The sequence below is a fragment of the Capsicum annuum genome, chromosome 8, assembly GCF_002878395.1.
Source record: "Capsicum annuum cultivar UCD-10X-F1 chromosome 8, UCD10Xv1.1, whole genome shotgun sequence".
Lineage (NCBI taxonomy): Eukaryota > Viridiplantae > Streptophyta > Magnoliopsida > Solanales > Solanaceae > Capsicum > Capsicum annuum.
Window position 1 is genome coordinate 9,489,408 of NC_061118.1, and position 25,405 is coordinate 9,514,812.

Below are 25,405 nucleotides of genomic sequence, written 5' to 3' on the forward strand. Positions count from 1 at the left end.
ATTGATGAGAACCGAGAATCTGACAGTACTTATTCAATGCCAGAGAATCTGACAGTGCATATTCAATGCCATATCCACTTCGCCATTGACTTCCAAAGCCCATATTCCTGAGGAAATAGCCTGGTGAAGTGGAGTACTATCATTTTAAAGAACGAAGATGGTGGAGACTGGGTATCAAGAATCTAAGAAAAAAAAATAGGAGCTTTTTGATGAAATGGATATGGAGATTTAATGTTGAAGTTGATGCTTTACGCAGGAATATCATAACAAAGAAATATCATGTGATGAACGAGTGGTGCACTAATTTGACCACCCCCACAAGGAGTTGGTATCTGAAAAAATATTTTAGCACTATGGCCTCTTTTTTCTCACAACATTAATATCGAAATTGGAAATGGAAGACGGGTGGCTTTCTGGAAAGATACCTGGATTGTACACTCCCCTCTTAAAGAGAAGTTCCCCTCCCTTTCAATCATGCAGTGGACATCAATCTCGGTGTAGCACAAAATAAAGAAAGCAACTTTTGGAACATCATCTTCAGGAGAAACTTAAATGACTGGAAAACGGGCAGAATTGCTGATTTCTTTGGTCTTGTTTCCTCAATTCCAGATTTAAACAACAATGAAGATAATTTAATTTGGAAGGGGCAGAGAGATGGTTCCTATTTGGTGGTCATGTTACTGCATCTTAGTAAAAGAAGCCAATCAGGAAACTGATGGCTCGTGGAAGAAGGTTTGGAGCTCTAAGGCACCAGCATAAGTGATGTGCTTTGCATCGCTAGTTATCAGAGAAGATTGGTTAACTCAAAACAACTTACAATTTACAAAAGAGAGGCATACAACTAGTCAGCAAATGCATTCTCTGTGGAGGAGAATCTTTTTTGCATTGTCCTTTCACTTCTCAGATTTGGCATATGTTCTTCAATGTTTTGAACCTGAAAGGGGTCGTATGTCTAATTCACCTGCTGATCTGTTTTTATGCTGGTAAAAAAAGGGCTTATCTAAGAAACTGAAGACGGCATGGAACTCTATGAACTGCATGCACTAAAAAGGAGAGGAATAGAAGATGTTTTGAAGCAAAAACAACAGCAATATAGTGAAGATCAAATCTGAATGTATGCTTTTGATTTCTCTTTGGTGTGAAGTGGAATGGATAGATGATGTCAAACCCCTTTTGCAGTTCATAGAATCTTTTGTATAGCTTACTTTTTCTGGGGTTTTGGTCGTTTATTTTTTCTTCTCTCTTTTTGGATGTAATAACAGCAGTTTCCTAATGGTAGTTTTGACACTAATAATACTTAACATTACAAAAACAAAAAAGGGACATTGGTAATAAATTAATTGCATAAGGCAAATTAATATTTAGGAAGCATATAAATAAAGGAAAGTGCTACGTCAGAAAATGGATACAAACTGCATGAAACAGATAGGATACGAGCAAGCATGATCAATAACCTGTCATTAACTCATAAAGCTAAAGATAAAACAGTAGCTGATAGGTTCCTGATCCGTAAATGGCAAGAAACCATCACAGAAACCACTCATTGTCGAAATATTCTGTTAGCTTAAATACCATACGACATTTATAAATATGTGATTCCTTAAAAAAATCTTTCAAAGTCCTTGTTGAGTTCAACAGAAAATAACTTATACAAAGGTAAAATCAAAAGTACATCCAGTCACATCACCTGTTTAGCTCATCCTGAAAGTGGAAACGAAAAGCTACGATAGAGGTAGGATTAGGTAAAAAGTAATGGCCATTAAACAACAGCTTTGACACTATCCAGAAAGTACCATGATTAATCAATTTTAAGCAGTGATTCCGGTAATCTATGCAGTTCATCTGGAAAGGTTGCAAACTCAAAAAAGTTTCACGTACCACAAAACACCAGCCTTAAGTAAGTTATTTTGAAATTCAGAGGACACAGAAACATGAGCAATTGTCTGAAGGGCAGCATCGACAGCAGCTGGTACAAGCTCAAGTTCAGTACAATGTACAATATCATCAACTAGGCTAGAAAATTCAAGCATGTCAACTCTGGCACTCTCAAACTGACTCAACACTGAAAAGGTTCTGATCACATTTGTGACAATGATGGTAGATGGTTCACTTGCAGGAGTAGTTGGTTGAACTACACACATACAGCGGGACAGAAGATTTGCAAGAAGTTGTATTCCTCCATCCCTTACAAGTTCTTCACCATTCAGTGAAGAAGATGCACACCTGAGACATTAAAAAGCATGAAAATATTTCATATAGCGGAAAGGGGGTAGTATAGAAAACAAAATTCAATTATATCCACAGAACACACGTTAGCCATAGCAATTCAGATGCAGCAACAAGAAGAGATGCTCGATCAGAAGAAAGGAAGTTGTTGTCGTCTTTATCCACAGTGATTGCATTTAACAGCATTGGATAGCCAGCATATTTAAATGGCTCCAATACATCTCCATATCGTCTGTACAAAATGCATTGTCCTTTCAATAGAAGCAATAGTCTCCAAAGCTGTGGACCTTGCAGTCCTTGCATTGTAGCCTGACCAAAGTGTTTAAGAGAGAAGATAGAAGTAAATATACATGTGGATTTAAAGGACATGCAAGAACAAAAATATTGTCAAAATTAGAAGCAAGAAACAACCAAGTCATGAAGGCAGTAAACTCATCTACAAGCTATATTTTACTCCCTCCAGACTTAGAATATCTGCACATACCTTCTTTGGGTTTTCTTTCTTTACAGGAAAAGCTGAATTTTGCAGCACTTCTATCCTTGCCCTCAAAATTTACAACAACAACAACAACATACCCAGTATATTCCCACCAAGTGGGGTCTGGGGAGGGTAAGTGTACGCAGTCCATACCACTACCTAAAAGTGAGATAGAGAGGTTGTTTCCGATAGACCCCCGGCTCAAAATAAAGCAATCTAAGACAAGATAAGGAATAGTAATAAAACAGGAAGATATACTAGAAATTAACATACTCAATAATACCCAAAGCAGGATACTTCAAGTATACACCAAAACATATAACATCTTAACTCAGACTAACTTTCTACTCTAATTCGCCTCCTCCACAACTTCTTATTCAGGGTCATGTCCTCGGCAAGCTAAAGCTGCTCCATGTCATGTCTAATCACTTCCCTCCAATATTTCATCGGTCTACCTCTACCTCGCTTGAAACCATCCCTAGCCAACCTCTCACACCTCTGCACTGGGCATCCATGCTCCTCCGTATCACATGACCGAACCATCTCAACCTTGCTTCCCTCATCTTGACTTCCACCGAAGCGACTCCCACCTTATCTCGAATAACTTCATTTCCAATCCTATCTTTTCTAGTACACCCACACATCCACCAAAGCATTCTCATCTCCGCCACCTTCATCTTCTGAATGTGGGTCTTCTTAACAGGCCAACACTCCGCCCCATACAACAAAATCGGCCAACCCACCACTCTGTAGAACTTGCCTTTTAAGTTGGGGAGGTACCTTTTTGTCACACAAGATACCGGAGGCGAGCCTCCATTTCATCCACCCTACCCCGATCCGATGAGTGACATCATCGTCAATCTCTCCATTCTCCCAAATCATCAACCCCAAATACTTGAAACTCTCTCTCTTACTGATAAAATGAGTGTCAAGCTTAACAACCACATCGGACTCAAGAGACGCCTCGCTGAACTTACACTCCAAATATTCCATCTTGGACCTACTCAATCTAAACCCTCTAGACTCAAGGGTTTGCCTCCAAACCTCCAGCTTAGCATTAACTCCACTTCGAGTCTCATCAATCAGGACTACATCATAAGCAAAAAGCAAACAATAAGGCACCTCATCCTGAATGTGCCGCGTCAAAACTTCCATCACCAAGGCAAAAAGAAACGGACTAAGTGTTGATCCTTGATGTAACCCATCAAGACAGGAAAGTGCTCCAAGTCCCCTCCCCCGTCCGAAACCAAGTCTTGGCTCCGTCATACATATCTTTAATCGCCCTAACATAGACTACAGGTACACCTCTAGCCTCCAAACACCTCCAAAGAACCTCCCTGGGAACTCTATCATAGGCCTTCTCTAAGTCGATAAACACCATGTGCAAATCTTTCTTCCTTTCCCTATGCTGCTCCACCAGTAGCATAAATCCAAATTGGAATGCTCCAAATCCCCCAACCGAATCATCCAAGTAGATGAATGCCTGCAAGCTTCAGGCATCCTCGCCGTCTTGAAAATTATGTTAAACAACCAAGTCAACCATTCCATACCTACCCCTCCTGTGCACTTCCAAAAATCCACCAGAATCTCATCTGGCCCCGTCGCTACCTTAATGCGCCTACAATAGCCATAATCGCAAAACCTCTCGAAATGCTCCAAATCCCCCAACACAATGCTAGTATCCTTTCCATCGTTCAGGAGATTATGAAAGTAAGACTATCATCTCTTCCTAATATGACCCTCCTCCACCAAAACTTTGTCGTCCACATCCTTAATACACTTCACCTGATCCAGGTCCCGAGTCCTCCTCTCCCCAACCTTGGCGAGCCTGTACAACTTTTTATTTGCACCTTTACTATCTAACTATGTGTATAAACTCTCGAAAGCAACATCCTTAGCCCTCGTGACCGCAACTTCGTCTCTCGCTTAGCAATCTTATATTCCTCTCTATTCTTCCGTTTATCTTCTTCGTCCTTACTTTCCGTCAACTTTGTGTACGCTCTCTTCTTGGCCTCCACCTTCCCCTTCACCTCTTCGTTCCACCACTAGTCCCCTTGGTGTTTGCCCGAACGACCTCTCGAGACCCCCAACACCTCTCTAGCTGTCTCCCTGATGCAGTTGGCAGTCTCGTCCCACATACTATCTATATCCCCTCCACTCCCCAAGCCTTCCTCGCCATCAACTTATCCTCTATATCCAGTGCACTAGCCAAAGTCAACCTGCCCCATCTAATTCTCGGTAGATCCTACATACCTCTCCTCCTCCGCTCCTTTATGATCCCCAAGTCCATCACCAAAAGCCTATGTTGGGTAAATTTACAGAGCAGAAGAAATGAAAAATCAAGCTCCTATATTTGAATAATCTATTTTGGATTCTTGACCCTTTCCACATACTTTGTCGCAAAGAAGTCGCCATAAAACTATAGATGGAATAGCCATTTGTAGATATATCACTCAAAGTAGAATTGTCACTAAAAAGACTTAATCAGACACTTGGTACGGCGACGAGATGGTTGATTTATCACTATTTATCACCAGTTTAAAAAACTACTTTAGAACTGTTAGAATATGAGTAGGAATAGAAATAGCATATAAACCCTACTTGGAAAATGATTGTAATGTCAGTGTCCTAGTTGGAAAAAGAGTAATGTAATGTCAATATATAGGATCTCAATGTAATAATTTAGATACACAACAATTCGATAATATTTTCTCTTTTATTTCTCACATGGTATCAAAGCATTGGTGAGAAAAGTATCATTATGCATCATTGCAGCGAAATCGGCCTTCACTGTGCAAACTTTCCAGTGACCTTATGGGTCAGTTCTTTCTTTTCCAAAACTAGCTTACCACCAGTTTCAAAATTTTCCAGCGACAAAATCCCAATCAAGATCGCCAGAAATAGGTGCAACACGCACCTTTATGTGCCGCCAGAAGCAGTTCTCCTTCGAGCGAGTTAGATCCACTCGCCGGCGCATGAGGCAATTTCCGACCACTTTTTTCAGCAGGTTTTCTTTCTTGTAGGATCACCTCCTCAATCCAAGGCTGCCCGTATAGTTAATTCTCGATTTTGATCAAGTTCCGACAGCCAAATCTAATTTTCCTACGACTGCACTCTTTTTTCCCAAATTCCGGCAACATATTTCCTAATTTTTTGCTCGATTTAGCCCTATGATTAAGTCTGAACCCTTAATGAGGATATCAAAAAATCAAACGTCACAGTCCTAGAAGAATCGACAAGGGTGAGGTCGTTTTGGAAGATCTTGACCTAAGAGTGGCTATTGTAAAAGGCTTGAACACACTCGTGACACATGTTATTCTCGACCTATGTGTAGTCATCGTAATAGGCTTGGACATAATCATGAAATATGTTATTCTTTGCATGGTCGACCACCTAAAAAATGCTCGTATTGCTCCATCTAACACCACAGGTAGTCAATGGGTGTATTTATCTGAAAAGGAATGTAATGCGTATCTACAACATCGAGCAAGTAAGCAGATATCTCTACCAATCGCCTAAACTGCACAATCTCCTACCTTTGGATCATGGGTTGTAGACTGGCGCTTCTGATCATATTTTGGTGACAAATCACTTCTATCAAATATTGTCTATTCACAGTCTCTTTCAACGGTCACTTTAGCCAATGGTAACCAAACCAAACCAAAGAAAGTTGGACAAGCTAATCCCCAATCCTTTATCACTTTAAATTTTGTTCATTATGTCCCTGATTGTCCTTTTAATCTTGCATCGATCAGTCGTTTGACTCGTGCCCTAAATTGTGGCATATTATTTCTTGAGGACTCTTTTAGCATGCATAACTGTATTACGGGACAAATAATTGGTGTAGGATATGAATCACAAGATCTTTACTATCTTACCACTCCTAACTCCTCCATAGCACGCCCAGTTACAGATTCTCCTAACATAATTCACAAACGTATGGGACATCCTAGTTTGTTCAAGTTACAAAGATGGTGTCTAGTTTGTCTAGTCTATCCACATTAGATTGTGAGTCGTGCCAAATTGGGAAACACACTCGAACTACCTTTTAATGTAGTACCGAGAATCGTGCAGAGTCTATTTTTTCCTTATTTCACTCTGTTAGCTACATTGATGATTATTCAAGATGTACTTGGATTTTCTTAATGAAAGATCGCTCTGAATTATTTCCTATATTCAAGAGTTATTAGGCTGAAATACAAAATCAATTCAGTGCCTCTATTTGTACCTTTCATTAGTGATAATGTCTTAGAATATATGTCCTCCCAATTTCAACAGTTTTTGACTCATCAAGGAATTATTCATCATACTTCTTATCCGTATACCCCTCAACAAAATGTAGTAGAAAGGAAGAATAGGCACCTCATCGAGACTGCTCCCTCTCTTCTCATTCAATCCCATGTTCTGCTGCATTTTTTGGGCGAAGCAGTTACCGCATCTTGTTATTTAATTAATTGGATGCCTTCATCTTTCATTCAAAATCAAATTCCTTATTCAGTATTGTTTCCCTAGTCACCTCTATACTCTCTTCCTCTCATGTCTTTGGGAGTACATGTTTTGTTCATAACTTCACCTCACTCCAGGGAAAGATAAATCAACCCCTCGTGCTCTCAAATGTGTCTTTCTTGGTTATTCTCGAGTATAAAATAGAATATTGCTGCTACTTACCTGATCTTTGCCGGTACCTTATAGCAATTGATGTTACATTCTTTGAGTCTCAATCTTACTTTCTTTGAGTCTCAACCTTACTTTACGTCTTATTCTGATCCTGATCATCCTAACATGTCTGAGGTCTCACATATATCAACTTTTGAGGATCCTACAGTTACTTTTACATCTTCATCCATAGTGCCACTAGTCTTACCTGCATCGACTTTTGATGAATCTACATTATCTTCTACAACTCCATCTACGGTGCCACCACTTCTGACTTATCATCGTCATCCACTTACAGCATCAGGCTCAGAAGATTCATGTCCTGCACCTACTACTGCCTTGTCTACTGCGATTGCACTTCGAAAAAGTACACGGTCCACTCGTAATACTAACCCTCATCATACCCTTTTAAGTTATCATCGTCTATCATCACCTTATTATGCCTTCATATTATCTTTGTCTACTGTTTCTATCCCTAAGTTCACAAAATAAGCAGTTTCTCATCTAGGATGGCGACAGACTATGATCAACTAGAAGTATGCTTTACATATGATTGGTGCTTGGGAGTTTGATCCTCTCCCTTTAGGTAAATCAACCTTTGCTTATTGTCAGGTTTATGCAGTGAAAGTTGGTCCAAGCAGCCAAATTGATCGACTTGAGGCTCACCTTGTTACAAAGGGATGCACTCAGATATTTGGGCTTGATTATAGTGATACTTTCTCTCCCGTGGCTAAAGTAGCACTTCTTTGTCTTTTTCTATCCATGGTTGTTCGACGCAAGCCTCTTTTTCAGTTAGATATTAAGAATGTATTTCTCCATGGTTACCTTGAGGAGGAAGTTTAGATGGAGCACCCATCTGGTTTTGTTGCGCATAGGGAGTCTAGTCAGGTGTGTCGATAGCGTCGGTCACTTTATGGCCTCGAATAATCTCCTCAAACTTAATTTGTAAAGTTCAGCATAATAATTTAGAAGTTTGGCATGATTTGTAGTGAAGTAGCTCACTCTGTGTTTTATCGACATTTTGCTCCAAATCTATGTATTTATTTGGTGGTTTACGTTGATGATATCGTTTTATCGGAAATGATCAACATGGTAGTATCATTGGTTTGAAGCAATACCTCTTTCAACATTTCCAGACTAAAGACCTTAGCAGATTGAAGTATTTTTTAGGTATTGAAGTATAGGGAGAGGAAGAAGGATCTGCACATGGTGTTCATCGACCTGGAAAAGGCGTACGACAAAGTCCCCAGGGAAGTGCTTTGGAGATGCTTGGAGGTGAGTGGAGTACCGCAGGCATATATCAGAGTAATTAAGGATATGTATGAGGGAGCGAAAACCCAGGTGAGGACGGCGGGAGGAGACTCAAAGCATTTCACTGTCCTGACAGGATTGCATCAGGGATCTACTCTTAGTCCCTTTTTGTTTGCGTTAGTAATGGATGTGTTGACGCGGCGTATCCAAGGGGAGGTGCCGTGGTGTATGCTTTTTGCAGACGATGTAGTCCTGATAGATGAGACTCGAGGGGGTGTGAATGACAAATTAGAGTTGTGGAGGCAAACTCTGGAGTCTAAAGGGTTCAGGGTGAGCAGAACCAAGACAGAGTATGTGGAATGTAAGTTTAATGACGTGAGGCGGGAGAATGAGGTAGGAGTGACGCTAGAAGCACAGGAGGTAGGGAAGAGGGATAAGTTCAAGTATCTCGGGTCCGTGATCCAGAGTAACGGTGAGATTGACGAGGATGTCTCGCACCGTATTGGGGCGGGATGGATGAAGTGGAAACTCGCATCGGGGGTGCTGTGTGATAAGAAGGTGCCGCCCAAGCTTAAAGGCAAATTCTATAGGGTGGTAGTCCGTCCGGCCTTGCTGTATGGAGCGGAGTGTTGGCCAGTTAAGAACTCCCACATCCAAAAAATGAAGGTGGCAGAAATGCGGATGTTGCGCTGGATGTGTGGACTGACCCGAGGGGATAGAGTTCGGAATGAGACTATCCGGGAGAAGGTTGGTGTGACTTCAGTGGAGTGTAAGATGCGGGAAGCACGATTGAGATGGTTCGGACACGTGAAGAGGAGGGGCATGGATGCCCCGGTCCGTAGGTGTGAGAGGCTAGCGTTGGATGGTTTTAGACGGGGTAGAGGTAGACCGAAGAAGTACTGGGGTGAGGTGATTAGGCGGGACATGGAACAGTTACAGCTCACCGAGGACATGACCCTAGATAGGAAGGTCTGGAAGATGCGAATTACGGTAGAGGATTAGGGCCAGTTCGGGTCGCTAGTGTAGGGAATTAATTGGTGGGGGTGTATTCCTGTTATGATTCTGTATTCAGTGTTTCGTGTTCCGTGTTCCATGTTTATTACGAATCTGGGTGCTTTCCTCTGCTTTATATTCCTGCAATCCTGCTTTACTCTGTTTTATATTCCCTATGGGTGCCGTATCTATGTTATGTCATCTGCTGCTGTGCTGTACTATGTGTTTGTGTGATATCTCGGGACTTGAGCCGGGGGTCTTTCGGAAACAGCCTTTCTACTTCATCAGAGGTAGAGGTATGGACTGCGTACATCTTACCCCCCCAGACCCCACTAAGTGGGAATACACTGGGTTTGTTGTTGTTGTTGTTGTTGTTGAAGTTGCTCAGTCCAGATCAGGTATTGTTATTTCGCAACGCAAGTATACCTTAGACATTCAGAAATGATAGAATGTAAACCTATTGATACTGCTATGAATCTAAATACTAAACACATGTCAGGACAAGGGGAGCCACTCAATGATCAAGGAAGATATAGAATTTTAGTTGGTAAGTTCAATTATCTCATAGTGACCAGACCTGACATTTCCTACCCTGTGACTGTGACTGTTGTAAGTCAGTTTATGGTTTCTCCCTGTGATAGTCATTGGGATGTAGTTGTTCGCATTGTGTGATATATTAAGTCAGCTCTAGGTAAAGGACTACTTTTTAAGGATTGAGGTCATAAGCAGATCGTTGGATATACAAACGTTGATTGGGCAGGATCACCTTATGATAGACGTTTTACAATCGGATATTGTGTTTTAATAAGAGCAAATTTAATGTCCTGGAAGAGTATGAAACAGAGTGTAGTTGCTCAATCTAGTGCAAAAAAAGAATATCGAGCAAAGGTGGTAGTCACTTTTGAGCTAATTTGGATTAAACAGTTGTTGAGAGAGTTAAAATTTAGGGAAATCAATGAAATGGAACTTGTGTGTGATAACCAAACGGCTCTTCATATTGCATCAAATCCGGTATTTCATGAGAGGACTAAGAACACTGAGATTTTTGTGAGAGAGAAGATATTTTTCTAGAGATATTGTTACAAAATTTGTGAAATTGAGTGATTAGCTTAGAGATGTTTTCACCAAATCCTTCACGGGTCCTCATATTAATTACATTTGTAACAAGCTCGATACATATGACTTGTATGAACCAGCTTGAGGGGGAGTGTTAGAATATGAGTATAAATAGGAATAGTATATAGAATCCTACTTGGAAAAGGATTGTAGTGTCAGTATCCTAATTGGAAAAAGGAATCTAATGTAGTATCTATAAATAGGGTCTCAATGTAATAATTTAGATAAACAACAATTCAAAAATATATTCTCCTTTATTTCTCACAAAAATTTAATTCAGGCATCCCTACATAACAATCAATATGAGGTGAGGACTATCCAAGAACATACAAGGAAATGACAATTTATTCATTTAACTAATATGGGAATCTACACTATTATATGTCAGAACAACATAAGCTATCTTAGAAGATGTCTATTTAAGTGTCTTATGCTGAAGAAACTAAACATAATCAAGTAAAAAAACCATCCAACGATTCAATGTTTGGATTCCATTTTTTTATTGAGAAACTTCTGAATTTCATTTTCTTCTAGCCAAACTTCTCAAATCTTTGATATATTGGGTTGAAAAGAGTTCAAGAACAATTATCAACAACATACCAGTGTAAATCCTACAAAGTGTGGCCTGGGGAGGAAAAGTGTATGCAGACCTTACCCTAGAGAGGTTGTTCCCGATAGACCCTCAGCTCAAGAGATAAAATAGTCCAAAGCAGTATACAGAAAGAAATAATGGAAATAAAATAGTTGTGAGGGAGAATCAACACAAGTAATCAAGAGAACACACTTAAAATTATCCAGAGAGTTATTAGAAAACTTGCAGGAATATACAAGAACGTGGGTCGCTAGAAAATTCTGGAAAATCAACCAACGTGATTTTGATATGGCCCGACCCTTGATATACTAGAGATAATTTGAGAAGTTTTTGAAAAGAAGTCAACTGAGTGGCGGACGCATGGAAGCTCCGATGGGATTTTGCTCACATGAGGATCTGACCCCTGTAGTGATGTTCATTTATGCACAATACTCACGGAAGAAAAGTTAACCTCAAACAAATTAAACCGTCAAACTATTGCTCTCAGACAATGTTTTTCTTTGAAACGTTAATGTCGACTACACTCAGTGAAGCATGGTGGGCCATAACCCTCGGATCTTAAGATCGAAACCTCACCTTAAAACCATGTACAAAAAATGGATATTGAGTCTAACTCAACCCCAAAAGTGAGTTCCAAAGATTGATTAACCTTTTTCATAAGCAAGTCAATTTGCTGGATAATCCCGATAGGTGGCAGTGGAATCTAGGAAGTAATATAGTGTTCTCTGTGAAGTCTTTTTACGAGACTCTTTTGGTTAGGGAGGATGTTGAGCTTCCATGTAATGCAATATGGGTTCAAAGTATGCCAAGGAAGGTGTGGTTTTTTCACTTAATTAGCCACTAGAGGAGTGATTCTGACGGCCAAATATGTTAGAAAGCGGAAGGTTATTGCGTTAGTTGGTGCTACATGTGCAAGGAGACAGGCGAGGATGTGGATCACCCCATCTACATTGCGGGCTTGCCATGCGATTATGGTGGGATATATTTAGATGGTTTCACACTCCTCGGGTAAGTTGGAAGAGCGGGAGAAGGCGAAAAAGACGAAAATCTTGAAACATGGTTCCAATAGTGTTAATGTGTGTAGTTTGGAGAGAGAGAAATTGAAAAGCTTATGAAGGTGTAGAGTCAAGGTCATGCAATTGAGGAGTAGCCTCCCACTCTTATTTTCTTTTGGTGTAACCAGAAAGTTCCTTTATGCTAAACGATTGAGTGGATTTTGTAGAGCTTCATATTTTGTAGAGTCCTGATTCTTTTGGTTTAATCTTTGTATACGACCGATTTGGTTATGTTTATGAATGAAATACTTTTACTTGATCAAAAAAATTTAGCACTTGAGGTGACGGTTGACAACGATCATATAAGAAGACAACAACTCATTCCCTCAACCGATGTGAGATAATCAAACACCCTGGTGTAGAAGAACGTGTGGCTTTTGTAGAGAATCGAATTTTGTAGATTCTTTACCTTTTGGTTTTTTCTTATATATGGCATCTCGGCCTTGTTTATGAACGAAATACACTTACCTTAAAAAATAGGAGAAAATCAAACATCCTGGAACAGATTTCCTCGAGGGCAAGATCCTCTCACTCAATTCTTTCAAGGATTCTTTGTATTTGATAGGCTGGCCCCAACAGAGTTCTCCAAAATGTAGTGCTTTTTCTGAGGGTACACATCGTTTTCAGGTATCAACAGCCTCCAGGTTAGGCTTATGCAAAATTTGGTCTCCAAAGAGGTTGAGGGAAATAGACTAAAACAGCTAAAAGATTCCTTACCTTATTAGTACGTCTCGTTTCTTCTGTGATCAAGTGAAAAATTTATTATAATATGGGCGTTAACTAGACCGTATACAAGAAGTATAACAAAAAGTAGAAAATCTTAATACATGATTTTCTATGAAGGCCACCCAATCATCTATACAAAAAGTAACCTCATGGGTGGTCCAAAATAAAATAGGAGAAACGAGGCTATTTCTCAATTGTACAAAAACTCTCATACTCCTCTCTCCAACCGGTCCACATCAATGCTAAAGGGGCAACTTCACATGCCCTGCATCTCTCCTCCATCTTCTGGACTTCTACGAGCCCAACTAAACGAAGTTCCTTTCACAGTTCTCGACATTACCCACTCAAAATACCAACCATCTCAGCCTGTTAGAATATGAGTAGGAGAAAGAATAATATCCAGAATCCTACTTGAAAAAGGATTGTAATGAAATGTCCTACTTGGAAAAGGACTGAAATTTAGTGTTTATAAATAGGGCCTTGGAGTAATAATGTAGTTATAATAATTAAAACAATATCCTTCTCTTATATTTTTCACATGGAATCAGAGCCTCTACGATCTTTGGTAGAGAATCAAAGAACTACTGTCGACGGGCAGCTATAACCCATATATGTCGACGTCCAGGCAACCCATAGTATTTTTTTGTTGATAAAGCAAACAAACTAAGCTTTGAAATTCTCCAACTTCCGAATCTTGTAAGTTTCTCCTAAACCTCAAATCCCAAAAAACTTCTTCCCTAACTCCATAATTAGAAAATTGACATCCTTTTTGGCAAGAATTCTATACATGTTAGGAAAAGTGAGTCTCAAAGTATTGTCTCCACACCACCTATGACCCCAAAAGCCCTCCCGCACTCGAAGAGATGTATTCTAAATTAACTCCCCCGACCCCCCACCACCACAATCCCTTTAAGATATTCCTCCATAGACCAAAACCGTTGGGTAGTGGGGAATTTTTAGTCCTTAAACCCCTCCAAAGTGCCATACTTCTCCACGATTCTCCACGATCACCTTTCTCCAAAAAGCATTTACCTCTACCCCAAATCTCCATAACCATTTTCCTAGAGGTGCCATGTTAAAGACCCTTAGATGCTTAATACAAGACCAACCCAACAATTTGGTGTGGTTACACCCTTCCACTTTATCAAAGGAAACTTTTTCTCCTATCGAGTCATTCCATACAAAATCTCTTTGGACTTTCTCCAACTTCTCTATAACACTAGTAAGAGTTGGTAGCAAAGACATAAGTATTTAGGAATGCTCGACAATGATCACTTCATAAACATCAGCTTTTCCTTGGTTGCGCCCCAAAATCTCATCCGCAACCTTGTAGTGTCTTTGGATATCATTAGAGTGCAATGTCTAGGTTGTGTTTCAAACTACAACATGCCTTGTGCCTTTGAAGAGTATCAAACATTGTGGTATCCAGAGACATCCATAACAAACAACACCAGTGGGCATCAATCTTATTCTATTCGATACTCCTATCCTTGGCAATTTCATACTCTTTTATGGTAAATGATTTTAGTATCCTTAACCGATAAATAAAGCTCCATAGAGCTCGTCCATTGCGACTAACTAGCACCTCCTACCAATATTTTGGATGTAATTGTTCAAAGGTTGATAGTGAAAAAAATAAAAGAAACCGATAGTGGAAGAATTTTGAATTCTTGTGATATGAGGTTGTGTAGGATTTCATTTGACAAAGTTGACTACAAAATTAGAACCAGGAAATTGAAGAATCAAAGAACAATATTTCCTACTCACTAGAATCTGGGAAGGTGGAGAACATGTCTTTCAGGGAAGCATTAGACTGGCCAGCAGCATTAGATCTAAGAGGTAGATGCCAAAAGGAGAAGTCAATGACATAATCCAGCTTCTTGCTGTCAGAAACACATTTTGAAAAGGACAAGTTCTTTGAAATCTTGCTTGGTTGGATCCTTCATAAAATGGGCGGCTCACCGGAGGCTGATACAAATTCGAATGCCGAGGAATGAGGAGCGGTAAATGGTTTGAAGATCACAGAACTGAGCGACACCAATTTCTCATTTCGCTTTGTGAATGAGTAGTAAAGTTTAACATACTCCAAGGATGAAGAAGGTGGTTTGATGGTAATTTCATGAAGTTGGACGATGGATGGAGTAGGATGGTTATGTGGATGCATGTTTTTCCGGCAACACGGTGATGGTAAACTTGGTGTGACTCTCAGTCAATTTATGGTGTAAGAAGGGGAACTTTGTCAAGGCTGTGAAAATTATAAGAGAAAAATATTATTGAATTGTTGTACCTACATTATTACATTGAGGCCCTATTTATAGACAATACATTCCAATCCTTTTCCAAATAGGACACTACATTACAATCCTTTTCCAAGTAGGATTGTATAAGTTATTCCTATTCCTACTCATATTCTAACAAAGGCTTTGTGAATGTTATTTGCAATTACACGACATGTCTAGAGTGAGAATTATGGTGAGGAAAAGGGGGAGAGTTCCTGTCTCCATAATGGTGAACAAAGGTGAAACGGGGTGTAGAATCTAGTTGTCCGTTGAATTTCGCACATAGATGTTGTCACTGAAGAGTGAGAAAAATGAGGGTTTAATTAGAAAGGGAAGAGAAATAGGTGGTCGGACGGGGGGTAAGGATGGTTGAGAACGGTGGATCCTTGCCGGAAGTTATGGAAGGGGCAGCTGTGAAGGAAACAAAGAAGGGAAACGATGATAATTTTTGAATTTTGGAGGGGAAAAGACCTTACACTTGGGTTAGTAAATAAGGCTGGAAGAGCAGATTGGGCCGGTTCGATAATCAAAGGACAAACACCAGGAAACAAAAGAGCTGACTGATTCTAGTGATAGCGTACACTGGCACAAGTCACTGAAAGAACAAAACAGTCTGGTCTCAAATAACATCAGTTAAAATTAGTTCCTTAGCTGATACTTTTCTTAAATGTCTCTTCCATCTTATAACAGAGAAAACTTGATCTAATCATGCTTGTTGGGAGACATGGTGTCTAATAAACCAGTGCATAAGGTGGGGCAAGGAAGTAGGATAAGAGGAAAGAACGTAAAGCACAATGATCATCAATGACAGACTGAATATCTAAAAAGTTTCAGTTTCTGTTCAAACAGTTCATAAAATAGATTAACCACAACTAAACCAGTGTGCTTTACCAGATTTACACCGGAAGTCTTTTATGGAAGTCAAAACCGCCAAAGTGACCAAAATAGAGTTTTAATGTTATTTAAGATATTTAAGGCCCTTATCACCTCTAAAATTCACATAACCAGCAATCTTTAGGGGCAAGGATAGTAAAGGTCTCCGTGTTTCTATCAGTTGTATGTATGTTCACTGTTAACACTTCAAGATTGCACAAGATATCAGAATATCATCAATGACAGACTGAATATCTAAAAAGTTTCAGTTTCTGTTCAAACAGTTCATAAAATAGATTAACCACAACTAAACCAGTGTGCTTTACCAGATTTACACCAGAAGTCTTTTATGGAAGTCAAAACCGCTAATGTGACCAAAATAGAGTTTTAATGTTATTTAAGATATTTAAGGCCCTTATCACCTCTAAAATTCACATAACCAGCAATCTTTAGGGGCAAGGGTAGTAAAGGTCTCCGTGTTTCTATCAATTGTATGTATGTTCACTGTTAACACTTCAAGATTGCACAAGATATCAGAATATTAGAAGGCAAAGGTCACGAGGCTTCAACTCCTAGCTCTAGCTTACAAGTGACAAATCATACTCACAATTGCATTAACACACTGAGCTTATTTAAAATGTGTTACCGATCAGGCAAAAAAGAGAAAAAAGACAGAAAATTGGAATTGGAGATTGAAACTAAAACGTATCAAATAACTCCTGGCCTAGGGTCCGACAACCTTTTGGCCCGGCCCTTCCCCGGACCCTGCGCATAGCGGGAGCTTTAGTGCACCATGCTGCCCTTTTTTTAGGTTTCAGAAGGAAAATTTGGTACGATAGAAAATCATTAGTATAAACACTAAATTAGGAGCAAGCAACTACCTGCAGCCGTTCATAAGCTTTCTGCACTGCCAGAAACTTTTCCCGCCCCTCGGGATTTTTGTCTGGATGATACTTCATTGCAAGTTTTCGATATTGTCGCTTGAGCTTTTCTTCGTCAATGTTCTCAATCAGCTTAGAAATATTAACTGTCTCCTCTGATTGTCTTTTGGGAGCATCATCTCTTGATACCTCATCCAAGGAGATCTCCAATATTTTGCAAGCCTCTTCTTCAGAAAGATCCATAGGCCTCCGAGTTAGCTCTTCTCGCCACATAACCAGCAGCGATTGCAAGAATTCAATGTGTTCAACAATTGGCCAATTAGGAAAGCGAACTTCATCACATAAATTACGAAGGTAATAACGGTGGCACCACATTTCATCCCTCAGCTCTGGATATGTCACAGGTGGCATAGGAGCATATTCATACAAAGAATGGCAATGTTGTGACAACTTCTGCATAAAATCACCAAGATGCTGAAGCACCTGCAGAGATAAGAGTAAAAGTTCAGCAGCAATTCACAATCTTGGATAGGTACAAGGAAAGTACAGAAAAATCCTGTTGGTCTGAACAACCTGACGGATAAGATTTTCAGCTCTCATCTTGTGTGTCCAAATAATCTCAGGAGTGTCAGAATCAGAAACCATTGCTGCTGCAAATGCAGCAGAACTGCTACGTTCCAGCACATAGAGCAAGGACTCAGGTAAAAACCCACCCAAAACACTGCGTTTTGCCAGAGGCAAAGAAGAGGAGACTGCTGCTTCTTCCCCTCCGTGAAATGCTTGACGAACATGAGTCACTGAGAACAGCTGAGCAATTGCGAGGAGATTGGATCCAGGATAAGCTAGAGCAAAGTAAAAGGCTCCAGTGCTATATAATTTTATCATTGCCTTGGGGTTCCTAGTAACAATGGCCTTCAACAAAGCAGCAGCACCTTCTACAACACTCGGTTCTCCAGAGAGCATAGCCTATATACATCACCGTTTTAAAAGAAGAATCAAATGAAAGTTAGTTAAAGAACACCCCCATGTCACTATATAAATGTGTGATTCAAATTTGACATTTAAGAAAATTATCAGAAATGAATATGAGGTAAGAGAAATTCCATATGGTACAAAGCGCAAGTGAAGCTTAAAGCCCTTATATCCATTATAAAAAGGGTAATTTCACATTACATAGTAGTTGTTCAGGTCTAAATTCTTTCAATTAGTTAACCATGCTGACTTTCCTAACTTAGACTGCCTACTCTGCACGAACCACCTCTTTCACTGAGGATGAACTTAACGAATTTTTACATTTCCAAATATTACCTAATCCAACAACAAAATCAGGACTAGTCAGGACATATAGTTCTAGAAGGATCATGTCCTCCACCTTATTCCTGGAAGTGTGATAAAGCTTTGGAAGTCTGACAGCCACAGCTTGCCTATCTCTCTCCGAGCATTTTCATGCATCAAACTTCTCGTCTAGAATACAACATTTAAAAAACAGCTAATCCTCAATTATTTCTTTCTCCACTCCTATTTCAAGCGCTATTATCAAGTGATTCGACGAGCATTAAATCTAGAACCTCAACTGTTCAATCTTATGTGTCAATCCTTATTCTGAAAAAGCATGCCCCAGTCAGTTGTTGCACTTGTTGCACTGTGGTAATCCAATTTGGATAGAAGAATATGATTAAATATACACATCTGTGCAAAACCTTTTCCATTGATCATAGGGATACTAGAAAGAGGAAGAAAAAACAATTCAAGAGAGCAACATGGGGTATCAAGAGGGCATTAAGGAATATTGAATGCTAGTGCCATAGTTGTTATTTAAACAGAGATATAACTGTTCAAAATTATTTGTTAACAACTTCACGTAGCCTTTTGAGCATTCCGATGGATATTCGAAATCTGCAACCTAAATCTCTTTATTGCAAAGAAAAATAAATTTATCCATCATCTTATCTATCAAGGAGAAAAATCTAAAGAAATAGTATCACCTGTATCTAAACAACATTTCTCCACAACTTTAGAAACTTTTTTCATACTTCCACTAGAAGAAACCATGTTTAAACAGAATAATAGAATCAAGACATCCACATAAATACCAATTCACAAACACTAACTAATATTGCATAAAAAGAGAAGGGAAGGACAGATAAATGAAGTAGAAAAAGCAACAGTTACGCCATCAATGCTTTCAGAATATATTTTAGAGGCCAGCTGGTCCTAATCCAACTTGTTTAGGACTGAGTAGTAGTTGTTGTTCTTCCTAATCCACATAATAAGATGGAACTTCAAAATTTTGGTCAAATATAACCACGATGATAACCATGGACTCCTAGTGCACCAAAACAAATCACATATATTAACCTGAGCAATATGTGGAAGGCAACGTAGACTTGATAAGATTCGCTTGACTCTAGGTGTTGGTGTAACTATCTCTCCAGCATCATCAATATCTGAGTGTGCCGCAACCATGCTGCGTAATATGCTCAATGCTACTTCTCCTACCTGGAACGTCATTGCCATTTTGAATGATCAAATGGGTAGTGGAATTAGAAGGATGTGCCAAACTGTTACTATATTCTCAAATCCCAATACACATACATAGACATAATTTCATACATGCAGAAAGAGGGTCTGACTGTTTCCTCCGTGATTACGCATAAATCAAACAAGTCAAGTCCGAGAAGATCATAGTACATCAGTTGAATAAAAGACAACATAACCAACAGAATATACACCTTAGCATGTTTTACTGAAAATCTAGCACAAATCCATGCAAAGAATTTAATTCTCCCACCCAAACTCATATTCCTCATCCATTTCTAGCCCATAATAAAACTTAAATCACTTTCTCAGAATGCAAAGCTCTTCCAAACCCAAAGTGAGACCCCATCATCATCAGGCCATTACAAAATGTCACCAGTTTATCAGGTAACAGTTCTGCTAAAGTATTCACTACAATTTGAACCACAAAAAATTCATCACAATCTTAATTAATATTACAGTAAGAAGTTAACACCTAACATCAATACAATATCTTCAAGAGCACTCAGTTCATTTGTTACAGAATTTCAAAGTTCTTTTCAACTCTATTCACTATTAAAATGGGACATGGGAAATTGAAACATAAGTTTTTAAATGTATCAAAATGAAAGCATTGTGATACCTGGGTTGGAGTGAGAACAGGAACTCGGACAGCCAAAGTCCACCTAAGCTCACGAATATCTCGCAACTTCTTCCAGTCTGGCATCCCAGTAGCCCAACATCTTGTGGTCCAATCTATTTCCTTTTTTGACCAGAGTCTCCTAATAGCATCCTTCTCCACTGGTCCAGCTTGCACACCATCCTTATCAAGAAACATCCACTCCTTTAATGGTTCCATAAAAGCAGTTGCAGCAATCAAATTCGACTGCAGAGGTATAGCAGTTCTTTCTGAAGCTTCATGAACTACTGTTAGTAGATCAACAGCCAGTACACAGCCTCCAACCAAGACACATGCCTCTACATTAGTCAAAACCTTCATCAAAACCTGCGCAAGTTGGGAAATATTGAAATAAATAACAGTCTCAAAGCTATACTTTTTCCAAATAGTAATATTTTGATCAGACATGAAGGTGAAGAAAAAACTAGTGCTAGTGTGATTTATATAACCATATAGATTCTCTCCGCAACTAAATGGATTTCCAAGTAACAGTTCAGGAGTCAATTCATTACAATTCATGTAGCATAGTACCTGCAAAAATTACTCCCCATAGATAAAGATGGCCCCACTTTTCACTACACATATCATCAACAACCAAGCAGTGCTGGCTCTACTAATAAAAGAGGCAACCGCTTAGACCCCCAAATTTGAGGTGCCTCATTTATTTATTTTTAGCTATAGAAAAAAATATTAATATTATTTGTAGAAAATATAAACTTTTTATATAAAAGGAAAGAATTATTAGAAGAAATTTGATACATTTAGAGTACTATGTCTAAGGAAAGATTAAATGCATTGGTCATATTATCAATTGAAAAAGAATTATTAGAAGAAATCTATTATTACAACAGTATTAACACCTTTGCATCTCAAGAAAATAAAATAGTAGACTTTATTAAAATAACATATTAAGTTTTCTTCAAAAATTTAAGGCCTCCGTTCTTGAGCCACCCCCGCAGCTAAGATAGCTTATATTTGTTCATTCACCATATGACATTAGCTGTCAATTGCATTAAATTCGTTTTCAAATACAAAGCATGTTTGACGAACAGTTATGACATAAGATCAGACAAACATAAATTATATCCTTCAGCATCAGAAATTAGTGTAGAAAATGAATGAGCTTTCCTCTCCCACAGAAGAAGTGCTTCCCTTTTATATCCAGAGATGATGAATTTCAGAAGTCCTATGGAGGAATTTATTATTTACCTAATGAACAAGTATTTCAATTGGATCGCCTAATACATCAGTTATATTCGATAACAAACAACTGGAATTGATTATTCCGCTTATGTTATTGTTTCCACTTTTTAAATATTATCTCGGAAATAAGGTCACAAAATATAGTACTCCCTCAAACCCAATTTATGAGAAGGTGTTCAACTGGGAACGAAGTTTAAGAGAAGGAGAAAGACTATTGAAACTAATGATATAAACATGCATACACATTACGGTGACTAGAAATCATCTCATTAAGGGTAAAATGTGACTAGAAAACCAATCGTATTTTCCTTTCCTGGACATGTGGTGTTATTTAAATACGATCTACAATAATAAAATAAATGAGATGCACCTTTAGAAGAAGAAGAAGACGGTGCCGTAAAGCTCTATCATCAGTTCGGTCCAAGAGAACTGTAATGTGTGCTGTGCCTTCAAATGAGCCAACTGTGTTGTAGTGTTGCTCATAAACAATTGCCATGGCCCGTGCACAAAGCTCCCTGACTGACAAGCCTCCCCCTCCTCCAAAACCATCTAATCTTCCCATATCACACCAATCATCAGAAGCACCCAATTCATCAGGAATCGCACCATCCACGGTAAGCCCAGTGTCAGCATCACATAGAAACCGGTGATACAGTGCTCTGAAAAAAGCAACAGGGTCACGCAGGGGAAAATCTTGTGCCCTCCCACTTGCGCCACTCTCAAGAAGTAAACGCAAATAGTATTGGCCTACGCAAACTTCCTTTGATAAGCTAGGATATCTAACAGAAAACTCTCTGTAGTTCCACGATATTTGAGGCACATTATCTTGGTCGGTCATTGAGTCTCTATTTGCACCTCCATGGACAATATCTTCAGAGCGTTCTTTCTCAACATCTAGATTATGAACCTCAGCCTGCAATGACTCTCTCAATTCCTGCCTGGTACGCTCATTCCAAATTAAGTCAGCACGGTTATGATCAAGACTGAATGCTCGCCAGAATTCTGGCCAATTCAGTAACAACCTTCCACATCCCACAGGTGCATCTTCGACCACTACCTGTGCAGGAGCTGGAAGGCCTGTATCCTGGGAAATTGTACTAACATCGGAATCTACAGAATTTGCAACATTTGATTCAACCAAGTAATGTGTGCTTGTTGAAGGACCGTCAGGAGCAGGAATGGCTGATAACTGATCAGTTTGAGGAACAGCAGCGGCAGACAGCTCACCTTGGAAGTATTCACCTGCATTCCCAGCTGAAGAGTGCATGGCTGGCATCTGTCCAGAAATTGAATCAACAGCAGCCCTTTGATAACCATCAGAAGTTCTGAAAGGGACAGCACTGGCAGGAAATTGCTCGCCAACTTCATAGTTAGAAGCAGAAGGCAAGGGATTCCCTTGAGATGTGATCCCTTTCCCAGGATGAATCCTTCTTTGCTGAAGTAACCGTCTGCGTCTCCTACTCAACAATGAATTTTCCTGGTCAGATCCTTCAACTGGAACCCCATTGGATCTAGTGTGCAAATAAGCAACAAGTCCTGGAGGCAGAACTCTAGATAACAGATCAAGAGCAGGTTGATACAAGTCGGCCCAAAGTGCCACAAGTTGCCTGCTAACTTCACGTCGCTCACCAGCAGGAAGGTACAGTGCATGCAACAAATGCCGCAGTAGTGCACCATCTCGCAAAGCAGCGTCACGCATTGACTCTGCTGCAACTGCATCTTCTTCAGCAATTGTTCGCATAATGACAGCTACTGTTTCTCGCACACTTTCAGCAGGATGTCCAAACAATGCAAACAGCTGGCGGCGCAAGCCAGCTACTAGACGTAACAACTCCACAAACACTGTATACTGGGTTGTTTCTCCATGTGGTTCACAGACCATTGCCTCAAGAACCTCAACAGTAGACATTGACAATAGTGGTGACACTGATACAGGCCTTAACCGATTTACCACAATTATAAGATTACTTTGTTGAGCAAACAGCACAGACTTGGTATGCATTATTGTTGCATGCCATTCCCCTTTTGTATCTGTATGCAAATTAGTTTCCCCTGGACCACCACCAATAAGTACTGCCACAAGGCCTGCAGTTTCACCAGCTACTCCTTCAGACCCATTTCTGAGTAGACCCATTATACGACCAACAGCAGCTGGAAAAGACATCACATGAGAAGCAGCACTTCTTGATGAAAGCAGCCGACGCAAACAAGCAATGAATCCCATCACTGTAGCAGCGGCTTTAGGAGAGGGTGGGGGCAGTGATGGAGACTCTGGTGGGAGATTGGGAGCAGCCGGAAGCATTGTAATCAAAGCCATTAGCGTCACCTCAGGTACTTCAATACCAGAAGGTACTCCACCATATGGAATACATGCATTAAATTCTCGAATCCTGCGCCATAGTTTTGCTCTTGATCCAGGAATAGATCCTCCCTCGGCCACAGCATCTTTAGCGGCTGCTGCCAAGTGTTTTAAATGCATAGTTGCAGTTTCCAAATCAGTAACAGGTTGCTGTGAAGCAGAAAATTTTAAGTGGAATCTGCCACATGGTGGATCAATTCGATGACCAGGCATTGTTAGCCTTGGTAGCACCGGAACGGGACACTGGCGCTACACAAAACAAACCACTATATAAACAAGATTTGTAAAGCGATACGACTTGAGCAAATCCATGTATTCAATGATGTCTAAACGTGTGAGAATGCATTCAATCCGACCCGTTGGAAAGGGCAAAAAATACTAATGACCAAGAAGAGCATGTCCACTTACTTCTGTTTGCAAAACATCACGAACTGCTGCAAGTAAGTTATCACGAGACGTGCTAGCATATACCTGAAGATAAAAAGGACATAACACTAAAAGTCTAATTAACACAAGTAAATAAACAAAATTGACATCTGGCAAAGCCACAAAGACAAACGTGAATTGGGCATCCATCATTAAATTCAATAGCAAACATTTGGGGCTCCTCGGCAAATCGAACAAGGGCACTAATGGCAGATAGAGGGCGCACAACAACTGCCTGCAAGCATTTGTTAGAAAGTATCAATAACTATTTTTATAAAATCAAACAAAAAGCGCATCAAGAACAGATTCCTAAAGTAGGAGATCAAGCAGGACATAGATTTCTCCCCTCTACCAGACATAAAACACAGAGACAAGATCCGATAAAAATGCTCGCTCTACGTCATAAATTAAAGGCTCTCCAAGCATCTAGATTTGACATGTAAGATAATGTCTCTCCAATCATAAAGACATCTGTTGTTTCTCTTCTGCCATATGTTTCAGAATGCAAGTAGAAATTGCTTCTAATACTGTCTGCTGTACTTACAGGAGTACTTTTCATACCATAGTAACTTTTAAAATTTTTATGGCAATTTCTTTGTTCATATATTTGTCATTCATGCTTGTAATTATTAATCTTGGACTAAAAATAAATATTTGTATTTTTTTTCTCCCTTTGCACCTTTTTAAATTGAAGCCACGCTTTTATTTGCGCTTTGCGCTTTTGATAACACTGACCACATGTATGGACTTAATCTTCCATGTCTTATGTGTACCCTATATTATGAATCATCTAATGCGCTAGCCAATAATAGGACGAGGTTTTCACAGTGCACGCTATTTGCAGAAGAGATGATTTTTTCACTTACAAGAATAGCAAGGGAATCAATAAAATTTTGGAACTGTGAAGTACTCTAGAGAGTAGAGGTCTACGAATTAAAGAGTAGTAGACAGAATATATGCATATCAAGTTTCTCCACAAGATGAGAAGGTGAAATGAGATTAAACAAGATTGTTGCAACTCAAGGCAAGCACTTCATATATCCAGACACAATCTTTTGTATGTTAGTGTGAGAGATGAAAGATTCAGCACATACA

General features: G+C 39.5%; 1 protein-coding gene across 4 annotated transcripts in view; it reads right to left on the minus strand.

The window, feature by feature from the left end:
* LOC107838821 (dnaJ homolog subfamily C GRV2) overlaps nt 1-25,405 on the minus strand; it is a 56,830-nt gene that overhangs the window by 17,020 nt on the left and 14,405 nt on the right. For all 4 annotated transcript variants that reach the window (XM_016682042.2, XM_047395324.1, XM_016682041.2 and 1 more), the window contains 9 exons: nt 24,444-24,545; nt 24,293-24,355; nt 21,896-24,133; nt 20,287-20,649; nt 19,485-19,625; nt 17,700-18,092; nt 17,127-17,609; nt 2,312-2,535; nt 1,879-2,223 (listed from right to left, as the gene is read on the minus strand). In XM_016682042.2, the coding sequence (XP_016537528.2) occupies nt 1,879-2,223; nt 2,312-2,535; nt 17,127-17,609; nt 17,700-18,092; nt 19,485-19,625; nt 20,287-20,649; nt 21,896-24,133; nt 24,293-24,355; nt 24,444-24,545 (4,352 nt within the window). The remainder of the gene's footprint in view (nt 1-1,878; nt 2,224-2,311; nt 2,536-17,126; nt 17,610-17,699; nt 18,093-19,484; nt 19,626-20,286; nt 20,650-21,895; nt 24,134-24,292; nt 24,356-24,443; nt 24,546-25,405) is intronic.